Genomic DNA, 17156 nt, shown 5'->3' on the forward strand with positions numbered 1-17156 from the left:
TGGATAAATAAATGTCTTGAACGCAATTATAGATGCATTGCATTGATGTATAGTAGAGTGTAATACATTAATCAGGATACCCAATTTTACATTAATTATCCTGGTTTCACCATCAGAAACACTTCCTATATGTATATATTGCTGTTTAGTGGTATGTAGCCTTGCCCTCCACAGTGATGCTTAGCCTAGGCTATGTTGTCTAAGCATTCTGACTGACCAGAGGATTCTGGTAGACCATGGGTTGTTTCTTCTCATTTAACAACAAACATACCACAGTGATGCACTTTTCCAGCAGTAAAGTTGTCACTATCCTGAATTGAAGACCACTGCACAGTGCAACAGAAATTTTATGGTGCTATGTAAATCATCAATGATGATGTTGATAATAATAATGCATGTAAATCAGGGTGAAGAAAGATTTAACAGTAGGAATACATTTGCATGCGCCTCACTGCGATGAGTACTGTGTGCATATTATATTGTACTCATGTGCCTCATCGCGCGTTGCCTTCAACATTTTGCACATATATTATGTTTTTTTTTTTATTTAAATTTTAACTCTAATCCTTTGGAGTGGTATTCTAAATGAGTCTTTTTCTTTATTCACTGTTTTCACCACATACTTTTTTCTCACTCCACTGCTTTTGTCTGTTGACTGATTTGGTGGTGAATTAACAATGCCTTGCAATCATTATGAGAGGTTATATAATAGGTGTCAGTTGCTCCCTCTCCTTATCCCGTGATGACGCAAGTTTGCGAAACTGATTAGGAAGAAGACGAGTGACATCTTATACTTATGAACCTTTTACTGGCTGGTATTCACATGCTGTTTTATTTTGGGATACCCATGTTCTTGGCCCTGTATGTTAGTAAGCCTTTTATGTTTTTATGTTTTTATGATTAACCAGCTGAGCGGTCTGGACGAGCTCAGCTCGTCCAACACCGCCAGCGGCTGCCGCTCAGGCCCTGCTGGGCCGATTTTAATGAAATAAAAAGCAGCACACGCAGCCGGCACTTTGCCAGCCGCGTGTGCTGCCTGATCGCCGCCGCTCTGCGGCGATTCGCCGCGAGCAGCGGCGAAAGAGGGTCCCCCCAGCCGCCTGAGCCCAGCGTAGCCGGAACAAAAAGTTCCGGCCAGCGCTAAGGGCTGGATCGGAGGCGGCTGACATCACGACGTCGGCTGACGTCGATGACGTCACTCCGCTCGTCGCTATGGCGACGATATAAGCAAAACAAGGAAGGCCGCTCATTGCGGCCTTCCTTGTTTATTCTGGGCGCCGGAGGCGATCGGAAGATCGCCTCCGGAGCGCCCTCTAGTGGGCTTTCATGCAGCCAACTTTCAGTTGGCTGCATGAAATAGTTTTTTTTTTATTTAAAAAAAACCCTCCCGCAGCCACCCTGGCGATTTAATCAGAACGCCAGGGTGGTTAATTTATCCATACATTCATATTCATACATTCATATGATTCATATTATCGGATACAACTCCGATCTCACACTGATGCTATTGGAAGTAGACCATCCACAGCAGCGCTTCTGGAGTTAATTCCTGTGCAGTATTATATAACCTGTATCAAAGAAAGCAGACACATAGCGGGTAATCCTCAAACACTCGTACACCCTGTGTATAATAACACAGCACACTGTGCTTAGGGAAGTATCACCGCATGCAGGAACGGGGGTCACACTCCCCCCCCCCCCCCCCTCAATCCCCTGCTCACCAAATCTCTACTTTGTAATCAGGCACATAAATAGTCACTGCAACAGGTGGCTGGAAAAAAGCATAAAACATCCGCCTCTCATGGCGTAAAATCCTCTTTTAATATGGGTCTAGCCCCTAATAAAATTATGCGTACCAAGTACAATAAAATCAAAGGCACATCTCACATATCCGGCTGACCGGCATGAACGTCCTCCAAGTTTCCCCGCCGCAGCGCTGGTAGTATCCGTCCTCTGTGTTGGATTGGTAAAGCGTGCGTGTCCAGGCTCGGGCGGAGCCTGAAAATATACCCTTCCCCAGCCTTTAAAGCAGAATATAACCCTGCATTTCAACTTTGCTCTAAAACATTATTTACAGTATATTATATGCAACCAGCATTTTTTTTTTACTAGACCAGCATTGGAAGGGTTACACAGTGCTTTAAAGTTCCTGGAGATTTCTGCAGACGCATCCGAAGCTGACATAGATACATTTTGTTTACATAAATGTATCTAAGTGTTGAATGTGACTCATCTCTCTGACTGAGAAGGAGTTGGAGGACAGCCAAAGAGTGTGTAACATTTCTCAATAGATACATATAACTAAATAGAATGTAACAATCTGAACTTCTGCATATCTCTCCACGGAACTTTAAACCTCTGTGTTTAACCCTTCCAATGCTGGTCTAGTAAAAAAAAATGCTTTTTGCATATAATATGCTGTAAATAATGTTTTAGAGCAAAGTTGAAATGCAGGGTTATATTCCGCTTTAAGTTAATTAACGGGATACTTTTTTAATTGGAGAAGAAAAACAGGGTTTTTAAAGCCAAACTGTGACGAGGAAGGGGTTAAAATCTGGTTACTTACCTTAGGAGACAAAAACCTCTGGATGCCCTCCTCTCCATTGCTGCCCAGGGCCAACCTCTTTTTGTAGCTAAGCTACCGTCCATGTACAAGCATATCCAAACTGGGTATGTGCAAAATGTAGTCAGATATGCTTAGAGGGACTCACCCATGGAACAGGGGTTGTAAATTAATTCAGACAGTCTCTAGACCAGGGGTGGCACAATTTATTGCCGTTTTTCAGAGTGCTAGGGGGCTGAACTAACAAAATTTGAACACAATTTTTGCTGATTGCCGTTAGGTACACTATGCCCGTGACATTTTGCCAAAACATTTCCAAGGGAAATAACTCGTATAACATGGGCAGTTAGCATAGTGCCAGCTGCTTATCAGTGGCTTACTGCTGCTGGCACAGTGCCAGCTGCTAATCCATGCCTGTTACTGCAGCTGGCCCCTTTTTTGGGAGCAGCCTGAACATTTGGACTTACACTGGCCTGATCGCACCTTAGGGGACACCCATAAGTGGCACTGCAGCTATGGCCTGCGGGCCACGTGGAACTAGCAACTAGTCACTGTTTTTATGATTCATTTATCTTTAATAAATCAGTCTACACTTTGTTGCTTTCTATCATTTTTTTATGATACATCCCGATCTCACACTGATGCTATTTGGAGGATGATGAAGAGACCAGGGGGACAAGCACCCAAATGGGGACAGACGTGTGCTTGAGTAGATAGACTCAATAGCCGTTAATGAGTCAAACGAAGTCTAACACGTAGAATCCACAGCAGCACGTCAATTATGTATAGCTCTTTTATTGTTAAAATTGTTGCCCAAAGTCCATAAGGACCCTATTGATCCACCTGGTCGTGCCGTCTTGAGTGGGGTGGGCTCTCTGACCTATAGATTAGGACAGTATATAGATAGCTAAATACAGCCAGTAGTCCATGCCCTACCTAGGGTATTGAAAGATACAAAACATGTCCTACAAATTCTGGATTCCCTGTGTATAGAGGGTGAAATCCTGATGGCCACTGCAGATGTTGGTTCATTGTATACCAACATTCCGCATGAGGGAGGGATTGAGGCGGTGAGAGGTCTTTTGGCACAGGGGAGCAACATTTCCACTACTCAGATTAATTTTATCACTGAACTTTTGGATTTTGCCCTTAGGAAGAACTTTTTTGGCATAAAGGAGATTTTTTTAGACCGATATACGGATGTGCCATGGGGGCATCGTTTGCCCCCGCCTTGGCAAATCTGTACATGGCCCTGTGGGAGGAGGAAGCTATTAGGTTGGGAGGGGATCAGATTATACTGTGGAAAAGGTACATAGATGACCTCCTCATCTTCTGGAGAGGAGATGAGGAGGGATTCATACAATTTCTATCAGATGTGAATGGGCTCAGACCCAATATCCAACTTACTTCTGAACACAGTAAGGTGAGTATCCATTTTTTAGATCTGGAAATAATTAGAATGGGAACGGGATTTAATACTAAATGCCATTTTAAACCAACAGATAGAAATGGGTTTATTGAGACAACGAGTTGTCATCACCCTAGTTGGTTGCGTGGGGTCCCTAAGGGACAGTTCACCCGTGTCAGGAGGAACTGCTCTAATATGGGGGATTATTTTTCACAGTCTGATATTTTTAAAGAGAGATTTATTGAAAAGGGTTATAACCATGAGTGGTTAGGAGAGATACAACAGGAGGTTGCAAATATCGACCAAAGGGAACTGGTACATTCACAAAAAGAGGTAAGTATGAACGAAGTAAACCGTTTCTCCTTTTTTTCTAATTTTTCGTCACAACATAAACATATAGAATCTATTTTTAGGAAACATTGGGATGTATTGCAGGGGGATCATGTCTTAAAGGAGGTTTTACCTTCTAAACCATCGTTTGTCTATAGGAGGGCTCCTAATCTGAAAAATCAGTTGGCTCAGAGCTGTGTGTCACCATCTATACCACCTCGATTTACAGCTTGGCAATCAGAAGGTTTTTTCCCGTGTAGGGGATGTAGGTGCTGCAAAGAGGCGAAGGGGATAAAGTTAAAGGAAATAATTTCTAATGTGAATGGTCGCCCTTTTAAATTAAGGAACTTTATTACTTGTTCTACCTCTTATGTCGTTTATGTGGTCTGGTGTACTTGCGGCCTACAATATGTGGGCCGCACCACCAGGCCACTGAAGGACAGGATTGGTGAGCATAATGTGAACATCCGAAAAGGTTTTGAGCTACACAGTGTGTCTTTACATTTCAAAAAGGTACACCAGTGTAATCCTGCGCATATGTCATTTTGTGGTGTGGATAAATTGATGCCGGCGTGGAGGGGGTGTAATAGAGTTCGTGAGATATCTAAAAAGGAGACACGCTGGATATACGAGTTAGATACGCTGGCCCCCAAAGGATTGAATGTGGACCTTGACGTAAACTGTTTCATTAATACAGCATGAATTATGTATATGTTGGGGAGGAATTGTCTAAGGTGGTTCTAATTTAATTTTAAGTTTTCGCATACTGGCCGTAATAATCAGTGTGGTAATGGTGGTGTAGAATTATATACTTGTGATTGGGATTTGCTAAGTATGGAATTAGAATAGTAAGGTTTATATGTACTTGACTGTAGCCCCTGTTGCTATGATACAGTAATTGTTTATGTATTGATAGTTGAGATTGTATGTGAGTAGGTACTATAATACGATTTAGATTAGGAGTGATGGTATGTATTAGCTTAGGCCTGTATTTGTAAAGGTGACAGCTCTGAAGGAATGCTGTACATTTTTTTAAAGAAATTATTTTTATTTTTTTATATTTTTTATAAAGAGTATACAGTGCGCTGCGAGGGGAGGGGCTAGCTACTCCTTAAACCAGCCAGTCCAGTGTATGCCGTCAGCCACTGATGAGTCACTAGGTGACGAAATGCATAGGGCGGAGCTACGGCATTCGTGACTGGCAAGTAAGTAGGAAGCGTGTGGAGGGACGCGAGCGTTAGAATCGGATCTTGGACGGCATCTTGCAGAGCAGTCGCCCGGGGACTTTACCTGTATTGATATGCCTATGATTCTTCTCCGCTTGTGAGTGCAATATTCCTTCTTTTATATATTAAAACGTCAGTTTTACACTATTGTGGCGTTTTTTAAGGTTTTTTTAGAGTCATTTTGGAGCAATTGGAATTGGCTGCAGATTTGTCATGATCGGTGTCAGCACGCAGAGAGAATCTGATTATTGGCGATCTGCAGTATCACCAAGAATGCAGATGTATACCCGATTATTGATGATCTGCAGTATCACCGATAATCCGATATATATTGCTAACCTCTGGACACCAACAAAAGAACACAATAAAGACAGTAATATATCAGAAAGTGTGGAAATGTCCACCACACAGCAATTCCTCAGAGGTCTGGTTACCTCTGAATGGGAACCCCGTGAGTGAGATCCTCTAACCAGGCTGAGTGAGGAATCTCGACCCCCAGCAGTAATTGTCTGCTTGGGGCAGGCGTCTCGGAGAGGCAAGCCTCAGAGATAACCCTCCAGTGGGAGACGTTCCACTGAAGGGAGAAAGGTCAGACAGGCAAGGGTTTGGCAACAGAGATGACGGAGGCAGTACAGGAGCGGAAGGCAGAAGAGTAATCGGTAAACAGGCAGAGGTCGGCAACAAGGATCAGATAGGCAAAGGTACAAGATCAGCAAGAGATAGAGTAGTCAGGGATAACCAGAGTCAAAACACAGATCAATATACAATAATATTACTAAGCTACTGTGTGAAATCCTTAGTATCAACACCAGGGCACTGCACTAAGGTCAGAGCGCTAACACAGAAGTGTATTCACGACAGCAGACAACTTGCTACTGAGTAGCAAGTCCTATTTGTAGCAAGTGAGCTGGCCTGCACCACCCTGGAGCCCCAGCCAATCCCCAGTGGAGATGGAGTCAGCTGACTAGACTGGTCAGCTGACTCCCCGTCTTGAGGCATAAAGATCCTGCCTCCTTGCGCGCGTGATGTGCCGGGTAAGTGCCGGCGAAAGAGACCCCACAGGAGGCAACTGCGCGGCGGAGTCCACCGAGCATACGGACTCCGCCGACCGCACAGCCCCGCTCGGCGGCACGCCGGCGGTGAGAATCCGGGAAGCGGAGCCCGCTGCCTCATGCCTGCTGGCAGCGGGTCCGCTATCCCTCACAAGATTGGGCTTTTTGACCCCCTAAACTATCATTCCCACCTCCGGATATCTGGGAGGTCTCCAGGGTGAGTGCGGGCACAAAGGGGGGTGTCCTTGGCACTGGTGCTGTTTGTTTGAGGTGACGGAGAGTGTCACACGTAGGAGGTGTTGGATTGATTTTTATCGCAATTACACACTATATGTGTTTCTTTCTTTGCATATGACGTGTGGGCCCTGATGTGTTACTGACAACAGCGTGGCTGATGCTACAGTGTTTGCCATTCGCAAGGAAAAGGACTGAACTTTATTGGACTGCTGTGGTAAACTGTATGTATGGTCTAATTACATCTTGGCTTTTTGAGCGCAGTTCTTTGTTTACAGGACTATATTGATTGTTTACACTACAATTTGTGAACGCGAACCACGTCTGCGAAGTTTATAGTTATCCTGAGCGCAATTTATAGATATATTTGTAAAATAAAGAGATGGCCATAACAGCGACAGATGCTGTTTCGGACAAAGTCCTTCCTCAAGCTGTGGCAGGCTCTCTCTGAAGTGTATCACAAACGCCACCCTTTATATAGTAACCACATGTACAAAATAACCAATCAGGATACAGAGAGGACATGGAGCACCTGACGGGGAACTACAGAAAGCCAAGTATGTTCCGCCCCCTATGACCTAAATCCAACTGACCAATCATAGAGTGTCATGAAAATTCAAAATCCCCCTTACCTCCTAACTCCAACTGTCCAGTAAGAGAGGACCTGATGGGGAACTGAAGTTCCTACCCATATGTGTCACGCTGAACGCCAAAAAACTTCCTGGAAACGTCTTGCTAGTCACGTGACATACGCGTTGCCATATGCGTAAAAACGTTTTTGCACACGTAAAAACGCACGCATTGTTCCCACAATAAGGCATCACATAATTGAAAGCATAAAAATATGAATAAGAACACCAATCGCTCGACACGTAAAGATCCATGAAGCACCTACTAAATGCATAAACGTGTATAAATATGCATAAAAATTCCTATAGCTCCCTTTCACATAAGCCACGTAAGGCACATGTAAAATGGCTAGTGACAAATATAGGTGAATGAATGAAAAATAGCATTCCTAAAAGGATCAGATCAAACAGAAAAATTAAGGCAAAATCAAAAATCAATCCCCGTGTCCATGGACCATGCCTTGTAAGGGTTTTTCGCCTTCCTCTGGATCAACAGGGATATTTGAGGGAGTAGGCTGGTGTTGTACTTTGTTCTCTGGTTGAACTCGATGGACGTATGTCTTTTTTCAACCCAAATAACTATGTAACTGTGTCTCCTCTGCATCCCAAATACATAAAAGAGACACACATCACAATATTAGAAGCTCTGGAAATAAACCAACTACAACTTGCCCTAATAAGGGAAGGAGATATGTGGATCCAAATATATCACAAGCAAGCTATATCCAAAACCCATTGGTTATTTTGTACTTGTGGTTACTATATGAAGTTTGTGGTACACTTCAGAGAGAGCATGACACAGCTTGAGGAAGGACGCTGTTATGGCTGTCTCTTTATTTTAACAATAAAATATCTATACAGCATTGATGTGGTGCTGTGTATTCTTTGTGTTGGATTTGGAGGATGACTTCATGTGATTAAAGACTGGAAGATTTTCGTGAGCATTGGGAGTCTCATGTAGTGTACACAACCTTATAACGTGCGCTGTTAGTAGCTGATAAGGCTTTTTCCTTTTGGGAGGCAGGATTCACCGATATTGGTTAGATACCTCGATAATGGAACTAGCAACTGTAGAGAGCTTTGAGGACCACCTGAAATGGTTCGGCATGCCACATTTGGTGCCCAGACCAGACTTTGGACATGTCTGCTGCAGACTAGAGGCTTTCCACGATGTGAGGTTGTTGTTTTTTTTACTTCAGGTACCCTTTAATCCGCTTTAGTTGCTTTGATGTTGATAACATTAATAACAGGTGTACTAGAGGAGCTACTATGAGACAACCACCAAAACAGGAATAGTTTAACATATGGACTCCACTGACATTTTCCCCTACTCAATATTCTCTTGTTTTTTTACATCAGTTTTGAATTTGGCTATGACCAGTGTCACTAGTGGTTTCATGATAGAGGTTGGTGTCACTACTGGACCCTACAGAGATTGCACAGATAGTTCAACTCCTCCAGGATGCAACAATTTATGTTACAAGAAGGTTTGTTGTTCCTCCAAGCACAGGCTCAAGGGCATGGAGGAGATTCCAGGAAACAGGAAGTTACTCAGTTACAGTTACAGATCAGTGGTGTGAATGTCTCTGACCAAACAATCAAAAACAGACTTAATGCAGTTAACCTGAAGGCTTTATGCTGAGTAAGTTCTAGACTTTCTGCTTTTTTTTTTTTCTTTTTTTTTTGGTAGGACATTGAATTTCTAGGATCCATCTGACAATGGCACCTGGAATAATGGCGCACGGTGTTGCCGCTAATCCGTTTGTCGTATATCGCTATTTAACGTTAAAGCCTTATCCTTATTTAGCGTTAACACATAGAACCCTCTCTGTACCTATCCCTAACCCCTAAAGCCCCCCTGGTGGTGCCTAACGCTAACCACTTACCTGGTGGTGCCTAACCCTAAGACCCCCCTGGTGGTGCCTAACTCTACCCACCCCACTGGTGGGCCCTAACCCTAACCACCTCCCTGGTGGTACCTAACCCTAACCACCCCCCTACCCTAACCACCCCCCTGGTGGTGCCTAACCCTAAGACCCCCCTGGTGGTGCCTAACCCTAAGACCCCCCCTGGTGGTGCCTAACCCTAACCACCCCCATGGAGGTGCCTAACCCTAAGCATCCCCCTGGTGGTGCCTAACCCTAAATCTCCCCTGGTGGTGCCTAACCCTAACCTTGACAGTGTTACATTAAATCCATTCACCGTTTTGCAGTTAAATAACTTCTGCAGTTGGGCTTATGTAGGTTAGCTATTGATAAATAACGTTACTGTGCGCAATAACGTCTGCTGTTTGGCATATGAACGGCGCTATTGATAAATAACGTTACTGTGTGCCATTTTTCTTTTTTCCCTGTGCGCCATTATTATGCAGTACTAATGATAAATAGCGATAAGCGTATCTTTTTAATGCGGCGCCATTTTTATGCATAGGAGTTGTGCGCCATTATTCACTGATCCGAGATTTCTATACTACCACAATTTACACACACACACAATGTGAAATGTGAATGTGAATGTGAAAAGGGAATCTTCCAATGCTCAGTAAGCCATGAGCTCCATAGTGCCTGCTCCATACACAATCTTCTCTCTACAGGGTAGAGATGCATACAGATGACAGTGATAATCTCCATGCCTCACCTTCCCCCATGTGTTCCTCACTCCAGCAACAGCACAGTAATGTCAACCTCATTCAACCCACATACAGTTTGTGCGGCTGCATATAGGTCAGCAGTTCGTCCCCGGCTCAGCTTTTGTGTGTATGGCAAGGAGGAGTGACTTCCCTGAGTGTCCCTGTGTCCCTTGCATGGGAAGCTCTGCTGCAACTTACTGCTCCACAGATGCTACCCAGCAGAATGGGAGGAGGAAGGACGACCATCCAGTCTTCCCTGGGAAAGAATGTATGGGGTGTATCAGGGATAGCAGCCAGAGAAGCAGATTCATAGCTGGACCTTTTGACCAGGAAATACCCCAATTATCTGCATGGACAGTTACTGCTGCCTCTCATGTCCTGCCTCCTGTCCTTGAGAGAGCTGAGCAAGCTGAAAGGGTTGCTCTCCTTCTCCTAGAACAGAGGTGCCCAATAGGAGATCGCGGCCTCTTGGCCGCATCCCATTGAATTTAGCAGCCAGCAGCTGTATAACGCAGTTTCTGCTGCTGGCCGCTGGAGAAGAGAGCCTGGCCAATCAGCGGAGAGGAGGAGAGAGCCTGGCCAATCAGGGGAGGGGAGGAGAGAGCCTGGCCAATCGGGGGAGGAGAGGCGCGCAGCCAATCAGGAGAGGAGAGGCGCGGCGCGCAGCCAATCAGGGGAGGAGAGGCGCGCAGCCAATCGGGAGGAGAGGCGCGCAGCCAATCGGGACTCGGAGAGGCGGAAAACTTCCGAGTTCCGACTCCACTCACGTTGCCCACCGGAGCCAGGCCTGAAGACCTGGACGCCACCGCGGGAAGACACCGGCCCTATACCCAGGTAACCTATACTGAAGGGACCTATACCCGGCTAACCTATACTGAAGGGACCTATACCCGGCTAACCTATACTGAAGGGACCTATACCCGGCTAACCTATACTGAAGGGACCTATACCCGGCTAACCTATACTGAAGGTACCTATTCCCGGTTGACCTATACCCGGCTAACCTATACTGAAGGGACCTATACCCGGCTAACCTATACTGAAGGCACATATACCCGGCTAATCTATACTGAAGGGACCTATACCCGGCTAACCTATACTGAAGGGACCTATACCTAACTACATTTCCGGGGGGGGGGGGGGGGGGTGCATTTGAAACATTGGTAGATCTCCTGGCCTCTGCGAATTTTAAAGTAGCTCGCGAGCCGAAAAAGTGTGGGCACCCCTGTCCTAGACAATGCTGCAGGACGCCGACACTGCTTCCTGCTGATGTCTAGCTACACTGCACAGCTTTCCGTGCCTGTAACCTCTGGCTTATAATGTCCTCATAGAGAAGGGTGGCAGGTGCAATGAGGATGGGGAGTCAGGAATTGTGTATAGTGTGTGTGCCAGGAAGGCAGCCAGGAGAGTGGAGAGGAGGCAGTCGTCAGGTGGCCCAAACTGTTTGTCCACCAGAAAAAATGCATCTGCCTAGATTTTTCCGTCTGAGTCATGTGATACAGGTTACTTCATGGTCCTGGCCTTATGTCTTCTAGTGGGCACTGTGCTCACTGCTCGACACCACAGAGCTTGATTGGCATTTGCCATAGAATACCAGAATTGACAGGTTAACCACTGGCACCATTGATATATATAAAAAGGACAACATAATAGGACAACACTGAAGATACGACTTAAGTCACTTTGATACAATGTTAATCAGTCAGTGTACATCTTGTAGCAGTGTACATTTGCTGCCCCATTAAAATAACTCATAAATAAATAGCACACAGCCATTAATGTCTAAACTGCTGACAACAAAAGTGAGTACACCACTAAGTAAAGAATGTCAAAATTCTGCCCAAAGTGTCAATATTTTGTGTGCACACCATTATTTTACCATGACTTTACTCTCTAGGGCACATGTGTCAAACTCCAGGCCTGGAGGGCCAGATCCATGCCAGTGTTTAGGATGGACTGAGAAAGAAAGGAATGTGTTCTACCTGATGGACCACACCTTTCCTGATTCAGACCCATCAATTCATTTGAGCTGTGTCAAAAATGTGTGAGGATCTCGGCCCTCGTAGGACCGGTTTGACATACCTGCTCTAGGGCATGGAAATCACTAGAGCTTCACAGTTTGCCACTTGAATCCTCTCCCCCACCTACATGAAGAAGCTGGTTGATGTGCGTTCCACCACCTTCTGTTTAAGGATGCCCCACAGATGCTCAATAGGGTTTAGGGCTACAGACATGCTTGGCCAATTATTGGCTAGGCCATTTATGACTTATGCAAATGTTGAATTGGTTATTTTATGTAACTGAAACAGTGTAGTTTTACTACAAAAGTATAAGCTGATAAGCTGATTTTATAAAAGGAATAATAGTTATCAAATATATTTTTGAGGCCCCTTGCACTCTCTTGCGCTGTGTCACCCCAAAATACGCTTCCCGATGCTCCCCTTTTATAATGGCCATGCAAGTCTATGGAGACTTGTACAATTCACGCAATGCAGCACGGTGCGTCGGAAGTATGCAAATCACCGGCACACAAAGGCTGCAGCACATTACCGCATGATCTGTGCCTACCTCACGAATTATGCAGCAATGTAAGTTAGTGGACGCTTCAGCAAGTGTGAGCGGGGTGCAACGCAGCAGGCATGCACAGACTGACTGGGATCATATTTCCTGCTCAGCAGGGAGTACGTCACTAGCCGGGGGGTGAGTCTTATCATATGATCCTATCACTGCACAGTGGTGCAGGGTCATATGAAGCCTAATTTATGCAGTGCAATGCAGTGCTCGCACTGCATCGCAAACCTCAGGTGTACAGCCAACCTCACTGTTACAGCATTAGCAAGAGTGTTTACCACAATGTGAAAAAAGTCATATATCACACATGAAGAAAACCTGTACATACTGACCTTTAAACATTTTTTTCAGGTATCCAAGCAGGCTAAAGAGTTTTTAGAATATGTTTATGAAGAACCACTGATTGATGTGCATCAGGAGAACCCATTGCTCTATAGACACGTTGAAGCATTGGCTCAAGTTGTACATTTGAGACAGCAACTGAAGTCGCTTCGGGCCTACCTTTTCAGTTGCAGGGCAGTTGTAGCTGAAGATCTACGTCGAAGGTGAGTGGCATCATAATGGCATATGACCAGAGTTGGAATTACCCTTTTAACCACTTGTGGACCAGTGTAGTTTTACGCTTATCCTTGCAGTGCATAGCTTTAAGCTGCACTGATACTGCAAAGCTGAAACCCTCTCGTTCTGTTGTCACATTGACAGCAGAGTTCCGTATCTCGGTCAGGATGACCCTGTGGTCAGTGTGAGCAAGTCACAGTGATCACAGCTTGTTTTGAGAAAAAAGAAGTCTCTGGCCCTTAAAGGCACACTGAGCACCTTTTAAATAACTAATTTGCACTTACCTGGGTCTTCCTCCAGCCCTCCGTATTCCACGAGGTCCCCCGGCATCCTCCTGGCTCCTCTCCTGGTCCCGTTGGCAGCTTCGTTAATTGGCGACTTCTTAAGTCGCCAGTACACGTCCCCACTGCGCACTCTACACATCATCACGCCGGTCGGCGTGAGAGTCCTGCACCTGCACGGTTCTCCACCTCTGAACTGCGCATGCTCAGGACTCTCACACCGGCGTGGTGACACACAGCGGCCGGTGTGATGACGCGTAGCGCGCATGCGTACTGGTGACTTCAGGCCGAAGTCACCAATTAATGAAGGGACTGGGAGAGGAGCCAGGAGGACGCTGGGGGACCTCACGGCCTATGGAGGGCTGGAGGAAGCCAGAGGTAAGTTCAAATTGTGTTTTTAAAAGGTGCTCAGTGTCCCTTTAAGGGGCCAGAGATGCCACGTTCACAAGTGGTTAAGCATGTTGTATTGTTGTTGTCATTATCAAGAATTTATATATATTGGTTTACAGTATGTTTGTGGTGTATGGTATATATTACATGCATCTGTCTGCAACTGGATAATGTACTATTAAAATCTGCTGCCTTTGATGTAGGATTCAAGCCTTTGACCAGGGTTTGAATCCCGGATCAAGCCACTAAGTAAAAAAAACAGTCTTTGGGTAAGGCTCCCTAATGATCTTGGTCGCCTGTGGAGCACACATTAAGTGGTTGCCGCTCTGGTGCTTTGAGTTCACCAGGAGAAAAGCACAATATAAGCATTCTGTATCTTGTCTTATATTAAATTAATTCTGTATTCTCTTCATTGTATTTAGGATGCCTTGTGGTGTTCTGTCCATTTTCTTCCCATTCTGACCTAAGTTATATAAGTTGTATATGTATAAGATGCATAACTTAATTGTATCAGTTTATTATTAGCTAGTGAAAATGTAATGTGTGACTCCATTCGTGCCACCTCTGTTCCCCCTGTGTGTGCCACCTCTGTTCCCCCTGTGTGTCTCCTTAGTTCCCCCATGTGTATGGCACCTCTGTTCCCCCTGTGTGTCTCTTCTGTTCCCCCTGTATTCCCCCTGTATGCCACCATGTCCCCCTCTCCCCCAGCAGCAGCAGTCACCTCAGGGATTAGATTGTGATCCCCTCTGAGGGACAGCTAGTGATATGACTCTATATATATATATATATATATATATATATATATATATATGTGTATATATATATATATATATATATGTATATATATATATACATATATATGTATGTATATATATATATATATATATATATATATACACTCTGTACATCGCTGCAGAAGATGTCAGCGCTATGTCAGAATCATTTATTTTGGCAAGTACAAAGTGGGTACCCGGAATTGGTTTCTGCTCGTACAGGTTCTGAAAGGAGGGGGGAATAATGTGTGAAAGCCAAGAGCCGAGGCTGCCATACTACAGCGCCACCAGTCGCACTTTGCATCATCTATTATTCTATTATCCCTAAATTGATGTCGAGGGAGTCGAAGATTCAGCAGTGATGGCCTAGTTCTTCATGAAAGAGACCTGAAGTGATGGCTGACACTGCTGAGGATCCAGATTGCTGACATCTGGCAGTGCTGGTCAAGGTGTTCCAGTTCAAAAGGTGCAGTAGTGTTAATTTCCGTGGTGGGTCCTGACTCCTGGGCAGCATTCGGCAGAGCTGGACAAGATAATCTGGCTGTCACAGAAGCGTCCGCGGTGGCCCTTACTTCTGTATTAGTGGCTGGCATCATGGAGGGGCTGATCCGAAGTTAGCCCTGCTGATGGATGAATGGAGCCAGCATCCAGCAAGGCCAAAGGTGTCCCAATCGGCGCATTGTCTTCCGACCTCGGGGGAGCCCCAACCTCCTGGGTAGCAGCTGTGGACTCCACACGGCCTGTACCTGCACAGACAACAGAGCCAGGCAGCAGCAAGTCAAAAAAATCCAGGTCTTGAACTCCCCACGAACCGCACCAGCGTCCCGGGCTACACCAGACCACACTGCACACTTTCAGGGTCAAAAAAAAGGGGGAATTGGTAGGGGAAAGGGGAAAAACAAGTAAATTCCAAAATCCTGTGTCCATGGCTGCTAATTTAGTCGCCATCTTCCTGCTATATACACTCACCTAAAGGATTATTAGGAACACCATACTAATACAGTGTTTGACCCTCTTTCACCTTCAGTACTGCCTTAATTCTAAATGGCATTGATTCAACAAGGTGCTGAAAGCATTCTTTAGAAATATTGTCCCTTATTGATAGGATAGCATCTTGCAGTTGATGGAGATTTGTGGGATGCACATCCAGGGTACAAAGCTCCGTTCCATCACACCCAAAGATGCTCTATTGGGTTGAGATCTGGTCTGGTGACTGTGGGGGACATTTTAGTACAATGAACTGATTGTCATGTTCAAGAAACCAATTTGAAATGATTTGAGCTTTGTGACATGGTGCATTATCCTGCTGGAAGTAGCCATCCGAGGATGGGTACATGGTGGTCATGAAGGGATTGACATAGTCAGTAACAATGCTCAGGTGGCCCGTGGCATTTAAACTATTAAACCAATTGGCACTAAGGGGCCTAAAGTGTGCCAAGAAAACATTCCCCACACCATTACACCACCACCACCAGCCTGCAAAGTGGTAACAAGGCATGAAGGATCCATGTTCTCATTCTGTTTATGCCAAATTATGACTCTATCAAGACTCATCAGACCGGGCAACATTTTTCCGGTCTTCAACTGTGCAATTTTAGTGAGCTCATGCAAATTGCAGCCTCTTTTTCCTATTTGTAGTGGAGATGAGTGGTACCCGGTGGGGTCCTCTGCTGTTGTAGCCCATCCGCCTGAAGGTTGTGCGTGTTGTGGCTTCACAAATGCTGCATAACTCGGTTGTAACAAGTGGTTATTTCAGTCAACGTTGCTCTTCTATCAGCTTGAATGAGTCGGCCCATTCGCCTCTGACCTCTAGCATCAGCAAGGCATTTTCGCCCATAGGACTGGCGCATACTGGATGTTTCTGTTTGCCTTCACTCAGGATATGAACCTGGAGATTGCCCCGCCTGTCTAGGGGACAGGAAGCACAAGATACAATTTAAATAGCCACATCCTCCTACCTACCCTCAGTGCTTTCCTGTCCCCTGGACAGACAGGGTACAATCTCCGGACTAGTTGGGAGGTCCGAGGGTAAGGCCAGCCTTGTCTCTGCCTGCCTGCGGAAGTCTTCAGATGGAGACTCCACACGGCGATCCTCTAATGGCGTGGAGGTAGGGGCGAGACATAGGCTGGTAGAGCCGGCCTGCACCTCTGCAGGCCTGGCGAATTTCCGCGGTCGGCTACCCCATGGTAGCTCTGAAAGGAGTGCGGCGTTTTCGCCTGAGGCGGGAGGAAGTTTTCACTCGATGGCTCCCGGAACTTCCGCCGGCGGAGATGCGGACATCATGCCTCGTGGGAGCGCCGCATGTGTCTATTCATTCGCATAGATGCTGCGACATAGTGTGCTGGTTCAGCATTCCCTCAGCCATCCGCAATAGAGGATACCTCTCAGGGCAGGAACACTATGGTGCATACTGACATTGACCAGGTAAGGTCTTGTTTTTGTCAGTACTTATGGGACAAAGCTTTTTTTGTATACCGTATATACTCGCAAGCAAGCCGAATTTTTGACTCC

At 45.5% G+C, this 17156-nt stretch overlaps 1 protein-coding gene across 1 annotated transcript in view; it reads left to right on the top strand.

Moving 5' to 3' along the window:
* Window positions 1–17156, top strand: part of PLEKHM3 (pleckstrin homology domain containing M3) — a 436952-nt gene that overhangs the window by 195464 nt on the left and 224332 nt on the right. The window contains exon 5 of the mRNA XM_068244963.1: window positions 12994–13187. Coding sequence (XP_068101064.1) covers window positions 12994–13187 — 194 coding nt within the window. The remainder of the gene's footprint in view (window positions 1–12993; window positions 13188–17156) is intronic.

The sequence above is a fragment of the Hyperolius riggenbachi genome, chromosome 7 (genome assembly GCF_040937935.1).
Source record: "Hyperolius riggenbachi isolate aHypRig1 chromosome 7, aHypRig1.pri, whole genome shotgun sequence".
NCBI lineage: Eukaryota > Metazoa > Chordata > Amphibia > Anura > Hyperoliidae > Hyperolius > Hyperolius riggenbachi.